This window comes from Siphateles boraxobius, unplaced genomic scaffold, assembly GCF_051911475.1.
Source record: "Siphateles boraxobius isolate OS27281-9 unplaced genomic scaffold, OSU_SipBor_1 86, whole genome shotgun sequence".
NCBI lineage: Eukaryota > Metazoa > Chordata > Actinopteri > Cypriniformes > Leuciscidae > Siphateles > Siphateles boraxobius.
The window spans coordinates 5,684,551-5,705,781 of NW_027509215.1; the positions used below are offsets into that span (position 1 = coordinate 5,684,551).

Consider the following 21,231-nt stretch of genomic DNA (forward strand, 5'->3'; position numbering starts at 1 on the left):
AGACTTTTTATTATATACACTGTAGTGGAATGCTACTTTCAAAATATTTACATTTATGTAAATATTTGACATGACAGAATTGCTTTAGTTTTTGACGTCGTTGACCCACATTGGTAAAACATTCGTGTAATCAAATACCTCTAAACATATGAACAGATCAATCCAAAATACATATTTTTTCCCACTTCTGTAGCCTGTTTTGTCTCACTGTGTCCCTAAAATTGGTGAAAAGTTATACAAGACAGAGGAAAAAAAAAAATGAATATGCTTTCTTTATTCACTATTTCTTTTATCACAAAGAAAGTCTCTGAAATGCAGACTATAGAGTGTGTTTGGTATAGAAACTGTACACAAAAGCAAGGCACTATACTGTACATTTAAATTAATATCTTTTCTTTCTCTCGTCCATTACTCCATGCTGTCCGAATACAAACAAACATGACGTCCCTCACACCTCAGGAAGAAGAGACCATCACCACCACCACAAGCAACAGCCATTCACACGAGAAGAACACACACAAAATACAGACGCGGCATGTAAACTCCTCTTGAATCAAAAAGAAATATCCTAAGACATATGACAACATTAAGAGCGATCACACAGGATTTTCTTTGTTTGCTACAAAGTTTATACAATTTCAAATTTTTCAGCAGATTTATCAAACGTACATGTAACAACAAAAACACATTGCAGATCAGACCGGATGGGAAGGTGAGCGAAGTATTTGATTCCATGTTCTTCAAGAGATAAACATACTCACAGACAGCAAATCGTTGAACATGAACGAGGTGAGGACACACACAGACACACACAGACATCACTTCCACCGAATTAATAGTTACATCAAAAGAGGACGCCACAGCAGGTGCATCTGTAGATCCTAAAGTGACCTTTGACCTGACCGTTTACCCTGCTCTCAGTGAACAAACACCTCCAGTAACCGAAAGAGGTCACAATGCAGAGGTGAGCGCAGAACCAGTGGTCATGGTGGAAATGGACAGGGATAATTCTGTCACCGTGAGGATTTTCGTCAGGCTTTTAAAAGAGTCCTTTGGCTTTTTTGAGGTTCACTTGCTTCCATCCAGGCAGAAGGTCAAACTCTTCTCTCTTCATGTCTAACACTCTCTGAGAACACAGACAATATTACAATGGCATACAAACAAACAAACTGGCATATAAATATAAATACACTTACCATTCAAAATTTGGGGGTGGTAAGATATTACAGCAAAAACAGTAATATTATGAAATATTACTACAATTTAAAATAACTGTCCCAAATTCAGTCATGTCCCAGAGTCATTAATTACTCAAACTCATGTCGTTTCAAACACAAAATACTTTCATTCTTCTTCAAAAATCAAATAAAGATCTTTTTGATGAAATCTGAGAGCTTTCTGTCCCTCCATTGACAGTTACACAACTACCACTGATGCTTCGAAACGTTCATAAAGAGATTGTAAAACTAATCCATATGAATTGAGCGGTTTAGTCCAAATTTATACAGAATCGAAACTTGATCGCTTTATATGATGAATAGATTAAATTTAGGCTTTTATTCACACATAAACATTGATTAGCAAACGGAAAAAAAGCTCAATCGTACATGCTTTTTTACGACTTTATGAACGTTTCGAAGCATCAGTGGTAGTTGCGTAGCTGTCAATGGAGGGACAGAAAGCTCTCAGATTTCATCAAAAAGATCTTTATTTGATTTTCGAAGATCAATGAAATTATTTTGTGTATGGAACGACATGAGGGTGAGTAATTAATGACTCTCAGATTTAATTTATATTATCGGCATATAATATACATTTATAATATCTGATTTTGTGTTTTGAAGATGAACGAAGGTCTTACGGGTTTGGAACGACATGAGTCGTGAGTAATTAATGACAGAATGTTCATTTTTGGGATAACTATCAATGGCTGCAATTTATGAATGCTATGGAATCCAGACCTATGGTTGGTCTCTTTTAAAAGACGACACTCAGCAGATTATTACAGAAAATTTAAAAAGGTTATAGAAGTTGACAATTACAATAAAGCAAGTGTATTAAACTAAATATTTTTATTAAAATATATATTTTACAAAATAATCTGCACTCTAAAATTGCATAAAAATCAACGTTTTTTCTCAAATTTGAAGTTGATATTATAAACATTGAGCCCGCTGAGTTACTGTTTTCCTGGTAACACATTATAATGCAGCCATTGCTCCAGACTTCAGTGTCACATGATCCTTCAGAAATCATTCTAATATATGGTGATTTAGTGCTCAAGAACATTTCTTATTATGATCAATGTTGAAAACAGTTGTGCTGCTTAATATTTTTGTGGAAATCATGATTCATTTTTATTAAGGATTCTTTGATTAATAAAATGTTTAAAAGAACATTTATTTTAAATAGAAATCTTCTGTATCATCATGAAAGTCTTTGCTGTCATTTTTGAGCAATGCAATGTGTCCTTACTTTATAAAAGTTTTAATTTCTTTAAAAAAACACACACAAAAAAACAATCTTACTGACTCCAGTATTTTGAATGGTATTGTACATGTGCACAAAGAATCTTAAATTTGCAGAAAAAGCAGGAGAAAAGGGTCACAGTAGCACAGTGTCCTAATAAGGCACATTGTGTTTCCAAAGTAATATTTTCCGTCCACACAAGGCAAAATGCAACATAAATCACAGTGAAATGGAAAAGATTTGACAGTCATTTACAGGTCAATAGAGTGGGACTTTAGACCAATTAAAACTCCCTGTGGGTGGGGCAGGGCTATCTTCTTGCTGCTTGTGCAGAAATGAAGATTAAAAATGATATGTTGTCTAAAAATACATTCTCTTATCATAGCACAATGTGCAGAGACAACTTTAAGCAAGCCAATTATGGACTGAGCGACACACTCAACCAATGGTGTGAGTCAGGGGCGGGAGCACTGGTTTGCCGACCAATGGCAGACTTCACATGCATATTATCTGTGATCATCTATATTAAATTAAGACCACAAAGATTTCAAGAAAACACAGTGTGGACAAAAAGCACTCCTATTAAAACACAAATTTGATCAGAGTTGATCGTTTTATGTGCAACTGATATTTAACAAAAATATAATAATTGCTGTACTGGTCCAAAGGTCTAGCTGAATCTCACTGAAAATGAATTACTTTCTGTTGCTTTATCATAGCAAATTGCTATCTGTGCGACACTGATGTGGAAGAGATGATTTATTGCTTTTTTATCATGTCACGCCTGGTTAGGACACTGTGCTTTCAGAAAAACATTCCCAGAAACGTGTCAACTATTGCTGGGGGGAAAAAAAGCTTGTGAGGAAACATGTTCACATTGTGTTTGTGTGCATGCATGTGTGCTTGTGTGATTTAATGTGGGTGTCAAAGAGGTCTCCTGGATTCAGCAGGACAAGAAGAGGTTTCCAAAGTGAGTAAGACACAAGGAGGAAGACGAAGCATAAAAGTGAGTCTGTCAGGAAATGGTACTTGAGTAGTTAGCATAGAAACGATTGATCCCTGTGACATCAGTCAATTTCAGAGATACTTACCTATCCGGAATTCCCTACTTCCCCGCCTAAAATGGCAAAACATTCCATTCTTAGCATCTAGTCATGTCATACTTTAAGCAAGCCAATCACAGGCTGAGCAACCTACTCAACCAATTGTATTTACCAATAGAATTTAAAGGATAAACAGAACTGAAAAATCTATATACCTATTAAAAACTGGCTTATACAGAATCAATCTTGTGAGGATTAATTACTTCATTAGGGTTTACATAATTGGTAATTTGTAATCCCCCCCCCCCCCCCCCCTCCATATTAAATTACTGTGATTTGAATTCAGGATTTTTTTTGTTACTTTATTACGGTGTTTGAAATTTTAGATTTGTTGTTGGTTATATTTAATTTTTTACACACACATGTCTGGTTCGCTATCTTTGAGGGGACTCTCCATAGGCATACTGGTTCTTATACTGTACAAACTGTATATTCTATCCCCTTACACTAATCCTACCCCTAAACCTACCATCACAGAAAACTTTATGCATTTTTACATTTTCAAAATTCAAAGTTTAGTAGATTTATTAAACCATTTCCCTCGTGGGGACTGCTGGCTGGTCCACACAATGTAGGTGATCTCAGGTTTTACTATCCTTGTGGGGACATTTGGTCCCCGCAATGTAATATAAACAAAGGCACACACACACACACACACACACATTACTCTGCGAAAGTCTTAGGCACGTTAGTATTTTGACACACAAAAAAATGAAGTCAGTAATTTATATCTTTTGTTGTAGTGTGTCAGTAGGTAATATCAGTTTATATATTCAAACATTCATTTTGCAATTAATTGTTCATTACCATTAATTGCCACACTTCAGCAAAAATATAAATAACAGGTATAAAAAACACCATTGCTTTGGGGCGAAAATACTAGCGTGCCTAAGACTTTTGCACAGTACTGTGTATATATATATATATATATATATATATATATATATATATATATATATATATATATAGCATCTGGTGCTCAACGCTGCAGATATGTTATTCTGTATTGACATATAAACAATAAAAAAAAAATGTTTATGAAAAGATCAATATATATATGAAAAGACTATTCTGGAACTTTTTTGTATCAATTTTGTATTTTTTACACAAATCCCAGGCTGTACAGGCAATCTCTCTCTCATAGTTGTGTACGGCCTTACCTCAAAGTCCTCATCGGTCAGATACATCTCGAGTCTCAGAGGGTCGACTCCGTGGGGAAGGGGACGGGTTAGCAGCATTTCTAGAGGATAAGTGCTCTGACAGAGTCGAGCCAAAACATCCTCCACTAAAATTATCTGGTTACACACCTCTGCTTCCTGCACGCACACACATAAACAATATATACATATATAAATGTCATTATTGTCACACAATTTCAGATTTTTTATATGAAAACAAAGGCTTTGTTCCAAACTTCTTTAAAACGGTCATGTCCTTCAACTCTTCCAGCCATTTTCAATAAACTCATCATTATCTGCAACATGTCTTTAGCCAAACTAAAGCAGAACAGCTTAAGCACAGTATAAGGCAGTGGTTCCCAACCAGGAAGCCAGAGGCCACTAGGGGCCAAAAGATGACTACAAATGGTTTCAAAACAAGCATTAAAGAATCCAAACAACTTCAAATCAAAATATATATTTTTTTAATCCACCCTTTCAAGACCTGTATTTGTGAGGAAGCCAATCCGTAAACTGAACTTTACTGAAAAACCAACAGCTGTGGTTGGCAGAAATTTACCATAAAAATATGGTTGTAACATATTAAGTTTTACAGATTCAAAAAAATTTACAGTAAAATTTTTTTCGATTTCATTAACAGAAAATATGTTAAAATATATAAAATAGATTTCATTATTATTACCACCCTATTGCCTATTATATACTGACAAGCACCTTAAAAACACATGTTGTAAAGAGAAAGCCATATGATAAATCAAAGTTCATAACACGTGGCTTTTACACAAGCTGAGCTAAATACTAATCTATAGAGGGTGCACACAGTGTCATGTACAAATGAACATAATACATCATGATGGTAACACACAAGATGAAATTAATCATGCAATAATAATATTAACAAAATTAGATATAACATAAAACCCTAATGTACATAACTGATAAGAAAATAAGAAAATAAAACGTTACAGAGAGTTTTGGGAATTTCAATTTACGTTTTTCACCGTAAATTATGAAATGTATTGTATGAGATCCATTACAGTTTTCTAGTTTCTAGCCAAGCTCTAAAACAGTGTATGGGGGGGGTTGTTGGGCCAGATACCACTTTTATGAACAATAACGTTATTGTAGTTCTAGACTAAATGTGAGCGTTCATTTACTCACCTCATTTGCACACAAAAAGATTCAGTACTTCTCAAAATGAATAAGAAGTGTGAAATGCAAACTCAGAATATTAAGAAAATCTTCAATAACTAAATATGTTAAAATAATACAAATATAGTTTATGTATTTAATCTCACTTTATTAACCAATGTCTTTGCTGCTGACCTTCCACGATCCAATTAAACCATAATAATAAGCATAAGCAAAATAATTAGAGCAAAGATAAACATCAAATTTGTGTTTTGTTGTTTTTGTTTATTGCTGAACTGTTGAACTTTCTTCTCCTGTGGTTTTATTTCTTCTAAAATCGAGAATGGCAGTACAGCTGAAATGTTTAGTTGAGCTGTGCTCTTTACTGTACAGGCATGGATTTGCATTTCCTTTTGCATTTGCACTTTGGGTGTGAAAGGGCCTTGACATTTGCCAAAAACAAAACTTTTGATAAGATTTTTTTGTTGTTGCTAATAAAACAAAAACAAAAAAACAAGCAGGACCAGCCCAGGTGATAAAAAGTAAGTAATGATAATTCATCACAAAAAGTATTGTAATGCATTACTTTCCATAAAAAGTAACAATTACGTTTTTTTTAAAGAAGTAACTCATTACTTTTAAAAGTAACTTTCCCCAACACTGTCTATGAAGCCTTAAACTGTCTAGTTAGAAAGCTTACCATGGTTTGGAACAGGCCTAAAGAAATATAAAAGACACAACACACACTGAGTGTCTCACCGTCTCTGTGATTTCAGCAATATCCTCTCTGTGCTCCCAGTTGGGGAACATGTTTGTGAAGGTCAGAGGCTCCAGTCCAGCATGAATCAGGTACGACTTCTGAGGCTTCTTCTCGTTCTTCTCTGCTAGACAATAAGAGGCATCAGATATTGGTGTACATAGCATAAACGGAACAGAAACTGCGTCTGAAGCAGCACATACATCATTACAAGGTGCTGGTTCAGATGCACGCCTCTGATTAGCTGGAAGATTTTTAAAAATGTGTCTAATAAGGCTGTCAATCACCTCTGCAGTACTGCAACACTGTTTCCATAGCACATTTCCTGTCTGAGTCCCAGCGGATGCGGGCAGAGCCGGTACTCTCTGCATCCTGAGGCCACCAGCCCTGCCACAGGTAGACTTCATGATAGTTATCCACCAAGAACAGAGCTAAAAACAGACAGAGAGAGAAAAACACATGCATCATTATTTATGACTCATTGTTTCCTGTCTGAGATAAAAATAGTTCAAGTGTATCATTTTTTTTTTTACCTGGTTGTGGGGCAGAGTACAGATCCTCCTGTAGGAACGGCAGGGAACAAACCAGGTCTGCAGCTCTGGATGGGTTGAAAAACTCCTGCGCCACAAACTCACCCGAAGAACTACTGAGCTGGAACAGACGCGGCGTGAAGTTAAACTTGCCAGGGTCTACAAAAAGAGAGAAAGATACAAATAAAAACAAAGAAAAAGCTCCTTTTTTGAAGCAGAGAAAAGAGTTTATTTTGTTCAAATCTTTTGTTTGAGTCTGACTGATAGTAGTCCATGAATTCTTATGATATGCATTTGTATTATGACTTGTGAACATATGTAAGGCCATTTCCACCAAATAATAAAAAAAAATAATGCTTTGTAAATCGTAATTATGAGATTAAAAATTCACAATTATGAGATGTAAATCTTTTTAGTCAATTTCGACATTTCATAATTGTGACTTTAATGAATCATAATTATTATCTAATAAGTCATAATTATCAGATATAAAGCATTTTTCTTCTTATGCGGGGAAAATGCGCTTCCATGTGAACATGTTATGCTGGATATGGTTATTTTTGGCGTAATTCTGGAGCAAGGGAAATATAAACTCATCACAAACTTGCAAAATCACGCAACTCTCCTCCTCGCTCACCACCGGTGTGTGTTACCTTGCAGCATGCAGTCGTAGGCCTTACGGTCCTTCCTGCCTAATGCTTCCCAGAATTCCACTGGCTCGCCACCTTCCTCACATTCATGAATGGTCACATTACAGCTGCTGTGAAGTCCAGCCTCCAGCGGTCGTCTTTGAAACACAAATATGGGTCAGATTTATAATCATAAAAACTTTCTGAAATGCAAAATATGACATCAAGAAGACATTATATCATTGGTTACTAAATTTAATATGCACCACTGTTCAAAAGTTAGGGGTCAGGGGTCAGGGGTCAAGATATTTTAATAATTTGAGTCTCTTATGCTCACAGAGGCTGCATTTATTTGATAAAAAATAAAGTAAAAAGAGTAATATTGTGAAATATTAGTACACATTAAAATAATTATTTTCCATTTCAAAACATTTTAAAATGTAATTTATTCTTGTGATGGCAAAGCAGAATTTTCAGCATCATTATTCTAGTCCTTGTCACATGATCCTTCAGAAATCATTCTAATATGTTGATTTGCTGCTCAAGAAACATTTCTTATTATTATCATTGTTAAACACAGTTGCACTGCTTAATATTTTTGTGGAAACTGTGATGCCTTCTTTCCCAGGATTCTTTGGTGAATAGATAGTCCAAAATGACAGCATTTATTTGAAATAGAAATGTTTTGTAAAACTATAAATGTCTATACTGTGACTTTTGTTCATGTGTTGTGTATATCTAATGATTTTGTGTGTGAAATACTTACTGTTCTTTGATCTTGTCTGCGGCGGTTCGAGCTACATGCCGTGTGTGTGTTTGTGTTTTGCAGCCATGCCACAGGTAAATGAAGGCTTTGTTGATGTTCAGAAGGACCAATGAGGTGCGAGATCGCAAACTGCTGCAGTGACACGCCACTTCCAACAGGTGGCCCTCAACGGGTACCTCACCACGCGCACAGTACAGACGCCAATCATCTGAAACAGGGTCAAACAGTCTAATATTAATATTGTTTGCTGGTGTACTGCTTGCACAGTATACCATGTTTAATAATATTAGTACTTGAAACGGTTTGCATGGATAAAGATTACTATATTGCTCTCACATGAGCTCATTACTTGCATGCAAGCAAGGTAATTTATGGAAAAAATTGAACAATGTTTTAGCATTTTTAATCCAATATTGTGTGAAAACGTTTACAGTTTGAATAAATGAGGGATCAAAAAAGAGATCATAAATGGGTCGCACATGACATGGGGAAACGGAAGGTCAAGTCAAGTGCACTACATTGTGGGATACTGTGTGCTTCACTATGTGCTGTGGTTATATTTGTGCATTTATTGTATACATGGATTTCCCAAAATGTGCATAATATGATGAGTATGCATAATGTATATAGTACTTCTACAAAAGTATTAGGCAGTCTGTGCCAATCCTAAAATACCCTAAAACTCTTACTCTGAATGTTCTCCTCTTCTTCTTCTCTCTTCCCAGAATGCACGGTCATCCCCCCATTGAAACACTGCAGGAAACAGGGCGGCTCCTTCCCCTGCTGGACCTGCATCTGAATATGAGTCACAGCAGCAGTGAGCGAGAGAAAGAGAGGAGCAGAAAGCAGTCAACCGCGTTTAGTCCAGCATATCGTCCTACCTGTGCTCCTCTCTCTTCGTCCAGTTCAACAGTCATGAGTGCAGATGTTCCTTTCTCACTGACCGTGGAGTTTCTGCCCTGCCAGAAGAAATAGCAGCACTTCTCCCTGCCGGGGCCTGCACTGCGCACCTGATCCGGCTTCTGCCTGCTGCCCACTGTAGACGGACACACACACACGGACACACACACACAAACAAACACACGGACACACAAACACACACGGACACACACACACGGACACACACACACGGACACACGAACACACGGACACACGAACACACGGACACACACAATAAGCACTGAAATTTTTATACCAGTACATGAGTTTAAAGGTGCTGCATTCTATACTTCTAATTCACTTTTTTTTCATTCTAAAAAGTAAAAATTCTGCACAACAGCATAATTAAAAATACATAATTAAAAGATAATCCGATATATTATATAATAATAATAATCATATACAGTATGTCAAACATTTTTTTTGTGATTACATTTTTGATTCCGATTTAAAATATACACATCAATGTTTTATATACAGGTATACAGCATGGGCAAAAAAGTGGCTGTTTGTTTTTAAATGCTGAGGTAAATACTTAAGAGTCTATGATTAGATCATTATTGCAGTGATGATTATGTTTCTAGCATGTTAAATGTTTGACAGCAGTTCTTCTAACCCTAATAGAAGGAGTGTGTAGCTTTTCATTTCTTAAACAACCATGTAGGAAACCACATCATGGCAATATTCCAGGATGACAATGTCAAGATTCATCAGGTTTAAAATTGTGAAAGAATGGATGGGAGGAAGCATGAAGAATAATGTTCACACATAAATAGGCACCTCTGAGTCCAGAGCTTAAATTGTGCTGGAGGAGACTTTACACAGTGCTGGACACTTGCATTGACAAAACAAGCAAATTGATGAACCTCTTGATGGAAATACATTTTGAGATGTAAAGTCTGTAAAGTCTACTCCAACACATTTAGGAAATGAAAAGCTACACACTCCATCAATTAGGGTTAGAAGAACTGTTGCCAAACATATAACATGCTAGAAACATAATAATCACTGCAATAATGATCCAATCATAGACCCTTAAGCATTTGCCTATTTAAATTTGGGCAGGGTAGTGTATGTATATATACACATGTACATATATTTATATATAAAGGAACAAGATTATTTAAAAGCCTAAACAGAAAGCTTATAGTATGGAAAACAGGATTTTACCAAATTAAATGTTAAACTTTCACCGGAGTTCTCCGGGATTCAATCAACAACTTCCTATTCCAATTAGCAAAAGAGCTATATTTTACTGCACAATGTACATTGACAAACACCTACAGCATATGAATAAACGTGAGAAAAGACACAAATCACAGCTCATAGGTCCCGGTGCAGTTACTGACCTGCAGCGCTCACCATGTACTTCCATTTCACCACATACGCGTCTCCCTCGTGAAACTGGCCGATGCTCTGCTTGGGCAGTCGGCTGTAGTCGAACTCCAGGATGTGCCAGACGTCAACGGCAACCGTGCTGATCTCCAGGGACCGCAGACAGTCGTCCAAGCCGTTCTCCACTGGACCGTGTCCACGACCCACGTCCTGACCGTCCAGAATCGTGCTGATGGGCGACTGCAGGACTGGCAGCATCAGAGAGGCGCTGTATGCCTGGCACTCCGAACGAGAATCTGTGCCCGGAGACTCCTGAGATGGGCAACAAGAGGGATTGAAAGAAGAGAAAGAGAAAAGGAAAAACTAAAAGTTGAATTCAGATCAAAGGAACAGTTGGGAATCAATATTTAATTCACTATAACACTAAAATTATTCTTATTATTTCATTACATTTCATCACAATTCCCCTTTCTGTCCAGCAGATTTTTTTTGTGTGGAAAAAGCGGATACTAACACACAGCTACCCACCTTCTGTTGGAATGGGTGTTCGATTACATTTTTAGGTGAGAGTCTAGAAACATCTCTCCAGTCCAGGAACTTCTCTTTAAAAAGAATTGTTTCGTTATTTTCAGTCAGTCTCCCAAATATGGCCCAGTCTGGGCGACCTTGACCTTTCCTAAAAAAAACAACAAAAAAAGAACACACACACACATTTACACTGACTATAAAGTTCCACAAACACAAATTGTAAGATAATTAAAGTAAATTACTTTAAATGTGTGTAGTGTACCCACCTTGGTATGAGTGTGTTGTGTCCTCCAGGGTCCAGAGGGTTGATGTCACAGTTGGTATAATCAAAGGTCCCGTTCCAAAGGTGCTTGGCCAGCTGAAACGCCACCTTCCTCTGTGGCAGTGTGACCTCTTTACCATGCCATACGTACACTTCACTGCCGAAATCAAACACTATCACCTAAAGAGAAAAAAAGGGCCAAGAAAAACAAATTTAGATGATATATAATATATATTATTCACATTTATTTTGATGAAAAATTGGTTGCCCTGAATGGGGAAAAGTCTTATTATTAAATACTGTATAACAAAACATGCAAAATAGAAAAGAATGTGCTAAATGTTTAATTCATCCATTTATATAAAATAAATCATAATGATAAACATAGTTGCCACAAAATTCAAATAATGTTAATCTATTTCATGTTTAACCACAATGTCAATGCAGACATAAAATAATACACAATACAAAGATGTGAATACAAAATAGACAAAATGTGTAAGATGTGACTAGAAAACAAAACTAAAAAAAATATTTTTACAGCCAGTGGAAATGCATACATATATTCAGATGAATATATGGTTCTCCGAAATGGGGGAAAAGCTTTCTTATTAAATAAAATAAGAGTATAAAAAACTTTTGAGAATGTTCAATTCACACAATGGACCCTTTTCATAGTCTGTGATGACACGTTTTCCACATTTAAATTTTTATATATATATATATATATATATATATATATATATATATATATATGTATATATATATTAGAGCCCGACCGATATATCGGCGCGCCGATATTATCGGCCGATTTTAGGCATTTTCCTAACTATCGGTATCGGCATTTATAATGGCCGATAAATGAATATTTTAAAAAAGCGGGTACGGTGATTCATGTAAGGGTGGCGCTGCCAATAAAGCACCTAAAAGCTGTCACAAGAACTGGCAAAAATAATGATTATGAATACAACAAATATAGCAAGGAGACATTTTAATTGTTTATTAATAAACAAGTGTTTTCAGTCAGTGTCAGCCAAAGATGAAGTTGACGATGCTGACTCGCGATCTTCAGTGAGCGCGCGCCAGAGAGAAATGCACATTTCATACGATTACATGAGTCTGTCTGTCTTTCGTTTTGAATTGTTCTGTTTAAAAGTAGACATTTCAATATAGATATATTTCAATTCTCAGGTCTATACGCTGAGTTTCGGTTCATGAGACGAGCTCCAGTTCACCCGCGCGCCTCCGTGTCGAGATTATCTATCGTCTGCTAAATTTACTTCTTATAAATTAAATCCAGGCAAATGGCTGATGAAACATTGATTAAAATTAAGATACAATTAATACAAAACGAAATTCACTTTGAAACGAAAGGTTTTGTGCTTTCTGTTTGATGTCTATGTGAAAGTTTCAAAGCATTGGTGCCGCTTTCAGAGCGCTCACGTCCGTAGTGCTGAACTGTCGCGTCTGTAACATTGTTTTTTCCTCATAAATGCAAACACGAAAAATAAAATAAAATAAAATAAAATGAATATTTTATGTAGCCTGTGGAGACTGAGAGCCAACCCTTCTTCATCCGGTGGGTAGTAGCCTACTTGTGATTTGCGCAGTGTAATTCACAGAATTGATTTCTCTGCTACAAGCCTCTGTCACGTATTGTGTGAGCTTGTGACTATTGCAAGCGCGCAGCTGAGAAGTCCTGATTATATTGTCTGCTATATTTAGGCCGCCTTCTTATTTATTAAGGCAATTGGTTGATAATACATTGATTAAAATGCGTGGCGCGAGCGATCTCCGACAGTAAACTGATTCTGCTTTGTCTAGGGTAAACAGCTGTTGCGACGCGAGCAGTAACGGCCGCGTCCGGTGTAGACACCGTGTTAAAGCTCATTCTGCCTGATAACGCTACGTTACAACATCAAGCAATATTCCAAAAATGTATATAATTATAACACTTTATATAGGGCCATTTTGCATTAAGAGTAGCCTAGTTTCACGTTTAGTACATTTTGCTTACTAATTATTTAAAATAGTATAAAAGTACTGTACATATGTAATTAAAAACGTTTTCATTATGATATTATTCATTTTACTTTAGTAAAAAGATCTGAGTTCTTCCTCCACTGGTAGAGATTAGAGGAATTAAGAGTAAAAATAGAAGATAATAAGGTTTTGTCAGTGACACTTTTTATATATTTATTGATACAAGTTATGACTAAATTAAAAGACAAAGTCGTCGTTAGTGAAGATTATGCAACAGTATTTAGAATATAATATAATATAATATAATATAATATAATATGCAAACTAGTTTGGTTACAGCTCAGCTGTATAATTCTCATTCTATCATTCCCCCTGCCTCCATTACATATCTGTGTCACACAAGTGTTTGATTACCACATTTGAGTGATCATTGCAAAACGTGTTTATAAAATATATTTATTCTGTTTATAGCTACTGTGTAAAGTACCCATCAAAAGTTTGTACACACCAATAGGAAAGTGTCCAAACTTTTGACTGGTATACTGTACTATAATACACATAAATAATATTGCTACTGTATTATAATATACACATAAATAATATCGTCCGATATATCGGTATCGGGCTTTTTTTACTCCCTAATATCGGTATCGGCATCGGCCCCCAAAAATCCATATCGGTCGGGCTCTAATATATATATATATATATATATATATATATATTCTAACACTATACGTTGTGATATATTACCTTGGCAGTAAAACACAAACAACGAATTAACGCTGCAGCGTCAGTGTTTCTAATACAACTGCACAGGGAGTGACAGCTAATTTGACACTATTCTCTCTCCTGACTGCTGTAATCACTCACTACACTTTTTCCCTCTTTTGGAAAGTTGGAATGTCACTTTTGAGAACTGTGGAAATGTGAAATGGGTCCAGTACATAAAATAAATATTGGTAAATATAAAGTTACCACAAAATGCAAAGAATATTTATCTATTTTATATTAAGCAAAAATAAAAGAATGTATGACGATGTTTAAACAATGGTTTTAAAAATACACAAAATATTGTTTTTTGACCTCTTTAGATCCCAATAGTGTGCTACAAGGCACTTTCCCCCAGGAATCATCATCAGGAAGCAGTTTATCATCCACCAGACGGAAGATACAGTTTGTCTCCACAATGGCACTTTCAAACATCTCATCCTCGTCTGGAGATCCGGCCGCTGTGATCATTACACACATAGAGGGAAAAATATTATTAATTCCAATTAAGATAATGGCACATAAATTGAATCTTTTTTAATTTCAGGGTATGTACATTGGTAGCTGGCTGTTCCTCCCAGGATCTTCCAGAACTCAGCAGCCGCGGGGCTTTGTGATTTCGCTCCTTCTTCAATCGTCTCGACTAGCGCCGCTCGACAACCAAGGTCATGGTTCAGCTGGATGAAAGTGGCCAGTTCTGATGCCTAGATTGTCAAGCGGTACAATACAGCAGTAATGTAGAAAGCTATCTGATCATATGAAGAATAACACGAGTAGGATGTCAGAATATCAGTCAGTTTGTACCTTGGCTCTTTCAATGACATTTGCAAATTCCCCAATCCAAACGAAACAATGTTCAGGCATAACCAGTAGAAAACAGTCACCGCTGTTCAGAGAGGACACTCTAGGCTCCACTAGTCTGGTCTGGACATGTCGTCGACCTGAGAAACATGCATGCACGTACAGTTTGACTCACACAAACAATCAAAAACTCATACTACTGCCGTAAAACATCACTATATTACTATTTATGTCATATTCCATGCCTCTTGTTGGTGGTTTGCAGCATTCTGATCAAGAGTAATGCTATTTAATTCATTTTTCTGTCTTCTGCTTTGTGAAGCCAATCAGAACACATTTGATGTTTGGACCAATAGGGATTTGCTGTGGGCGTGGCTATGCAGCATTTTCCATGCATCACATCGTGCTTGGTTAGACACAGTGTTAGGGTACTACAGACTGACCTTTGACCTGCATGAGCATGAGTTTTTTGTAGGGAGCTGCGCTGTTATTGGTCATCTGCTCTGAGATGCTGACACTACGCAGACTCACGCTGCTGTAGCTTTCTTTACTGGCCAGACCAGCCAGGGCTGCGTCTGACAAACTGGAGCTCTTGCTCACTGGAAAACACACGTAAAAAACATATTACAACAGGAAAAAAGAAAATATGTTTTATATTAAAGTCACCATGAAATCAAAATTGATTACAAATTTTATTATTAATGAATTATCCAGGCACATCATATTTTTTTTTTTATTCATATGTTCTCATAATAGATTCTCTTAATCATTCATATTTATTCAAAAGCGAAACATGTGAAAAAATATTACAGGAAATGGCTAACATGAGCCAATAAATACTCCTCTTCCGCCATCTACCGGTTATAGCGTTAATTAATATCCTTTTCTTTTTTTTTGTTGAATAAAAGTGTTCTCGATCAAATGTTGGATTTCCTACATCTTGATGTTTTGGTCATTACATTAAAATAACATTTGAAGTGCTGGAAAAATGTTGCGTGTGCGTTAGAGATGCGTGGTTTGCGGTTACAGCCGCGGGCTCCGCGGATAAACCGCGGATCGGGCGGATGACGTGACGAAAAAAAATGTTTTAATTAAATTCGGGTGGGTGGCGGGCGGTTGAACCAATCAAATGAAAAATATATGTATACATTGTTAAATATTGTTATCTGACTATACCTACATCAAAAAAAAAAAACGAGCACACTTTGAAATAGTCAAATTTTCATCAGGCAGCTAGTCGAGTCTATGCAGAGACTGCTTGTTATTATCAGAGATTGCAACGCCGGCGAAGGAGGTACGTGACAAACTCAAAAAAGGAGAATTAAAAACAAATGAAATAGAAGGTCAGAAAAGTGTTGAAATTATGTGCCAAAATGCGTTTTCTATTAGGCAACAATGAAAATATTGTACAGTAGCCTATCAGATAAGGTCAGGTTTGCCGTGCGTTTAATTTAGGCTATTTATTTATTTTTGTCCCTGCGTGCCGCTCGGAGACGGAGTTCACTGCTGATATTCTGAGAGCTTTCTAGTCTCTCGGCTGTCATCAGCAGCGCCTTGTATCGCCCAATCAGCGGATGGCGGGCGGGTGCGGTTTTGAAAATTGGTCAAAAACGTTGGTGCGGACGGATGATGAATTTTGTGATGCGGTTGCGGATGAAATAATAGCCCATCCGCGCATCTCTAGTGTGCGTCTCCAAATACAGACACTGTTTCTCTTATTCCAATGTTGCCATCAGTTTTATTCATTGCAATGAAGACTTGAAGCTAATTTATTGACAAATTAGGTAAGTGTGATAACTGCATTAAAATATAAATACAACATTAAAAAGTCAAGTATTGATGGTTTTGTGTCGATGTACAGCGAGTGCAGAATGACAGCTAATAGTTCACTGGAAATGCCCAAGCTGGCTTATCAAAAACCAGGAAGTAACTGTGCATATGGTAACAACACTGAACTGAGGCACCTTTCCATCCACTACATGTCGACTCACATTTCTCCTGTTTAATTCTCTTGCTCTCCAGCTGCCCGACATTCAGTCTCTGCTCTGTGTACTCCTGACGGATGTCGTCTCTTGCAGCGAGAATCTTTAAGGGGTTCCTGGATGCCTGGACGTTACGAGAGGGACGAACAGCCCGCTTGTGCTGCACCATCGCCGATGTCAACCTGGAAGCCAAAGAGAGGCCAAAGTCAGACAGACAAGTCTTTCAAATGTCAAATATTTCAATGCCTACAAGCGTCTTTAAAAAAAAGCTTAATGCAAAAGAAAAGATACAATATGCTTTGTAAAAAAATATAAATAGATATAAAATAAATAAATAAATATAAAAATAAATATAAAAATTTAATTATCTTGTATAAAATATTTTGTATGCATGTATGTATAGCCCATTAAAGAAGCACAAAAATTACATTGGGGCTTGTTTTCCAAAGATGGCATCAAAGTCCTCCTCCAGATGCATTCTGCTACTCATGCTGCGGGGAATATCTGTCATGTGGCGGTAAAATTTTGAAAAGACCTCATCATCCAATCGCATCACTTCCTTCACTGCCTTTTCTGTTACCGTCAGTGTTGTCTCTTGCAAACCTGATACTGAGGAGAAGGAAGGAAGGTAGAAAATGAGAGAGAGAGACAGCGCAATGGCTTCAATAAAAGGTACATTAGGACACTGTGACAGCAATTCAAATAATATGTCATGAAGCGTCTTTTTTTTTTAAAACACCAAATGATTCAATAATCATTTATACTCTGACCTCTATAATGGACTTATAACATCCGCCTGCAAAAAGGACAAGAAAATGAGCAGATCTTGCATCAATCAACTTACCTTTACTGTTCAAACGCCCAAGAAACGTCTCTAGCTTTTCCAACTTCTTATCAGACTCCATTTCTGCTCTGGCCTCAATTTCTGCAGCACATAAGGTTTTTTAACCCAGTTATTATGGCGCAACAACATTTGCAACAAACTTTGTGACTTTCTAAAGAGGAATATCTTCTTTCTTTTAATGTAGCAAGTGTTTGTCTAATTTACCTTCCTGTGGTTTAGAGATAGCTGACACACTGCTCTTCAGTTTAGCAGAGACTGGAGACAGAATCGGGCTGATCACTGCAGAGGAAGCGACCAGACCTGAGAGAGAGAGAGAGAGAGAGAGAGAGAGAGAGAGAGAGAGAGAGAGAGAGAGAGAGAGAGAGAGAGAGAGAGAGAGAGAGAGAGAGAGAGAGAGGAAGGGAGAGAGAGAGAGAGAGGAAGGGAGAGAGGTAGAGAGGGAGAGAGGTAGAGAGGGAGAGAGAGGGAGAGAGGGAGAGAGGGAGAGAGAGAGAGAGAGAGAGAGAGATAGAGAGAGAGAGAGAGAGAGAGAGAGAGAGAGAGACAGACACATTGTTAAAATATATATATATTTTACACATCTGTTTAGTTTCAATTTAGTTTAATTTTAAATATTACATATCTGTGAGCATGTATGTACAGTTGTAATCGTAATGATTCAACCTACATTGCAATTGCAATTCAACCCTCCTATTTCCAATTCGCCAAAAGCAGGATTATGGGACAAAATATTTTGTATAATGTCCATGATGGCTAGGGTGTCTTCTCACTTAATAAAGTAAACTTATTTTTTTAATCAATGTGGTTTTAAAACATTCAAAAAAAAATTCAGTAATTCATTATTTTATTATTAAATGTGTTTAGTTGTTTTTAGGAAAATGTATGAAAATGAAAAAATAATTTTTTTTAATTTTTAACATTTAATAATATTTGTAGCATTTAATAATAAAACAATATATTATTTAATATCCGATCTATGTGTTTGCACATTCTAACCTTTTTTCACCATCCTGGCAGCCACTGTGTACTGGGTGGAGTCATTGGCCACGCCCTTCCCTGTGCTCTGCCACGCCTCCTCTCGGGTCGAGATCATCTGTTTCCTCTCTTCAATGGACATCTTCCCCTCCCCCTCTTCAAGTTTCTGATTAGAAGAGATAAAACAGATATGATGGCTATAGATCATCTTGATAAATTCACAGCGAGGAAAGACCAACGACTTGGGCAAACTGGACAGACCACATAAGGATACATCACACGAGCATTCACCAGCAATTCATCAGCAAACTGTCCAAAGCACTTACAAAACGTTTGAATATGCCTATTCTATTTGCTGTACATACAGTAGTGACATTTATCAGTCAACAGCAAAAGCCAAAAATGCAGTAATCCTTACTCAAAGTGTGGTGAATTTCTATTGAAATTAGGTTTATGCATTTATGCTGCCAACACTCATTTAATGAATGCATTTGCCCTGAGAATATGTACAGAGCTGCCTGTTTCCATCAGAGAAATATAAGTGTTCTCTTATGAGAGGTTCTCTCGTATTGCGTAAGCTAGCTTACGCTACGGGTAAAGTCATCTTTGCTCGAGATATTGAAGCCAAGAATTATCCTTAATTTTGTATTTATTGTCGACGCAGTGCAGCAGCTAGCAGACCTTGAGTAGGCATATTGCGTGCTCATTGGTTGCCTGCGGCAACTGCTGCAACCTACCAGTGAGCCTCGCGCGTGACGTCACGTCCAATGAGGGCGCTCCGCGCCCCTACGCGTCATAGCCCACCGAAATGGCGTATAAAAGGCAGGCTCGTAGGTTGTCTCACTGATTTCATCATCTTCAGCGAAGCTCTCCGCATCGCTGGACTCTGAGAGAAGCCTTCGCCGTTGAATCCAGCGACTAGCAAGCAGAGGAAAGTGCCTGAAGAAGCCGGCCGTCTTCGCCACCTTCAGCCATCCGTGCCTGCTACGCCATCCGGCGTGTATCCTTTTATTGCTGTGTGTGTTCGCCGCAGCGACACTCACTCTCTCTCTCGCACTAAAAGACCGTGAGCGTTTGTTTCAAAATGCCTCGCCTTTCCTGCGGCTCGTGTAGAGCCCAGCTCAGCGCAGGAGACCGCCATTTGATTTGCGCTCCCTGCCTGGGCCCGGAACACGCAGTCCTCGCCCTGGACTCGGGCGGCTGCGAGCATTGTGAAGCGCTTCCGCTGTCGACCCTGCGGGCTCGACTCGAAGCCTTCATACAGAATGCTGTCACTCCCCCCTCTGGACCGCGCAGGAAGAAGCGCCGTGCTCAGAGGATGCCGGAGTCCGTGGCCACAGTGAAGTGCTCGCCGGAGCGTCTCCCGCCAGCCTCACTCTCTCCTTCTCCGCCCCTCCCGGACGCGCAGCCACCGGCCTCGCCCCGCGCTGCCGCCGCCTCAGGGGACGAAGCTGAAGGGGGCAACTCACTGGACAGCTTTTCCATCCTGGCGTCGGATAGTGAGGAGTGGTCGAGTTCATATCACTCCGCCTCCCCTTCTGTCCAGGAATCCAGCAGGACTCTGGCAGGCGTGGACGGCGAGTTAATGCTAGGACCAACTAGGGCTCGATTGGTCACCGCCGATGGAGCCCGCACTCAACAGGCTTGATGACTGTTTCCTGCACAGCCGCCGCCCCCAGCCCGTTTCCAGATCTGCACCTTTTCTGCCGGAACTGCACGCTGAGCTGTCAAAGTCGTGGAGCGCACCATTCTCCGCGAGGCTCCACTCTCATGTCTCCTAGCCGCTCTCCAGAGTGGACGGCGCCGCCGAGAAGGGATACACCTCTATCCCCACAGTGGAAGAGGCGGTCACAGCGCACCTTTGCCCGCCCTCCGCGAGATGGCGCTCAAAGTCTGCCCTCCCGTCCAAAGCCTGCGGCAAAACCTCAGCCCTTGTTGGCCGCGCCTTCGCCGCCGCCGGACAAGCTGCTTCTGTCTTGAATTCAATGGTCGTGCTGCAAATCCTTCAGGCTGATCTGAAGCAAGGATCCTGCCGCCATTACGGATTTGAGGAGCGCGCCACAAAATCTGCAGCACAGGCGATGGGCAGATGCATGGCCTCGCTCACCGTCACAGAGCGGCATCTCTGGCTGACGCTGGCGGATATGGGGGAAGCTGAACGGTCCGTGTTTCTCGACGCGCTGCTCTCCCCTACCGGTCTCTTCGGCCCAGCGGTGAACGGGATCGTCGTCCGCTTCTCCGAAGTGCAGAA

At 38.6% G+C, this 21,231-nt stretch overlaps 1 protein-coding gene across 24 annotated transcripts in view; it reads right to left on the minus strand.

Annotated features, from left to right (window-relative positions):
* Positions 1–259: 259 nt before the first annotated feature.
* The window catches only part of svilb (supervillin b), an 81,233-nt gene continuing 60,261 nt past the window's right edge, over positions 260–21,231 (minus strand). For 21 of the 24 annotated variants that reach the window (XM_077222285.1, XM_077222287.1, XM_077222286.1 and 18 more), the window contains 21 exons: positions 19,002–19,146; positions 18,210–18,305; positions 18,006–18,086; positions 17,590–17,770; positions 17,171–17,343; positions 15,623–15,778; positions 15,183–15,319; positions 14,935–15,082; positions 14,694–14,839; positions 11,632–11,807; positions 11,366–11,513; positions 10,852–11,149; positions 9,445–9,599; positions 9,253–9,358; positions 8,564–8,771; positions 7,822–7,955; positions 7,172–7,327; positions 6,926–7,069; positions 6,641–6,762; positions 4,733–4,888; positions 260–1,126 (listed from right to left, as the gene is read on the minus strand). In XM_077222285.1, coding sequence (XP_077078400.1) covers positions 1,040–1,126; positions 4,733–4,888; positions 6,641–6,762; positions 6,926–7,069; positions 7,172–7,327; positions 7,822–7,955; positions 8,564–8,771; positions 9,253–9,358; positions 9,445–9,599; positions 10,852–11,149; positions 11,366–11,513; positions 11,632–11,807; positions 14,694–14,839; positions 14,935–15,082; positions 15,183–15,319; positions 15,623–15,778; positions 17,171–17,343; positions 17,590–17,770; positions 18,006–18,086; positions 18,210–18,305; positions 19,002–19,146 — 3,153 coding nt within the window. In that variant the 3' untranslated portion in view covers positions 260–1,039. Of the gene's footprint in view, positions 1,127–3,560; positions 3,587–4,732; positions 4,889–6,640; positions 6,763–6,925; positions 7,070–7,171; positions 7,328–7,821; positions 7,956–8,563; positions 8,772–9,252; positions 9,359–9,444; positions 9,600–10,851; positions 11,150–11,365; positions 11,514–11,631; positions 11,808–14,693; positions 14,840–14,934; positions 15,083–15,182; positions 15,320–15,622; positions 15,779–17,170; positions 17,344–17,589; positions 17,771–18,005; positions 18,087–18,209; positions 18,306–19,001; positions 19,147–21,231 lie in introns of all 24 variants that reach the window. The other 3 variants (XM_077222281.1, XM_077222278.1, XM_077222274.1) reach the window with 1 other exon arrangement.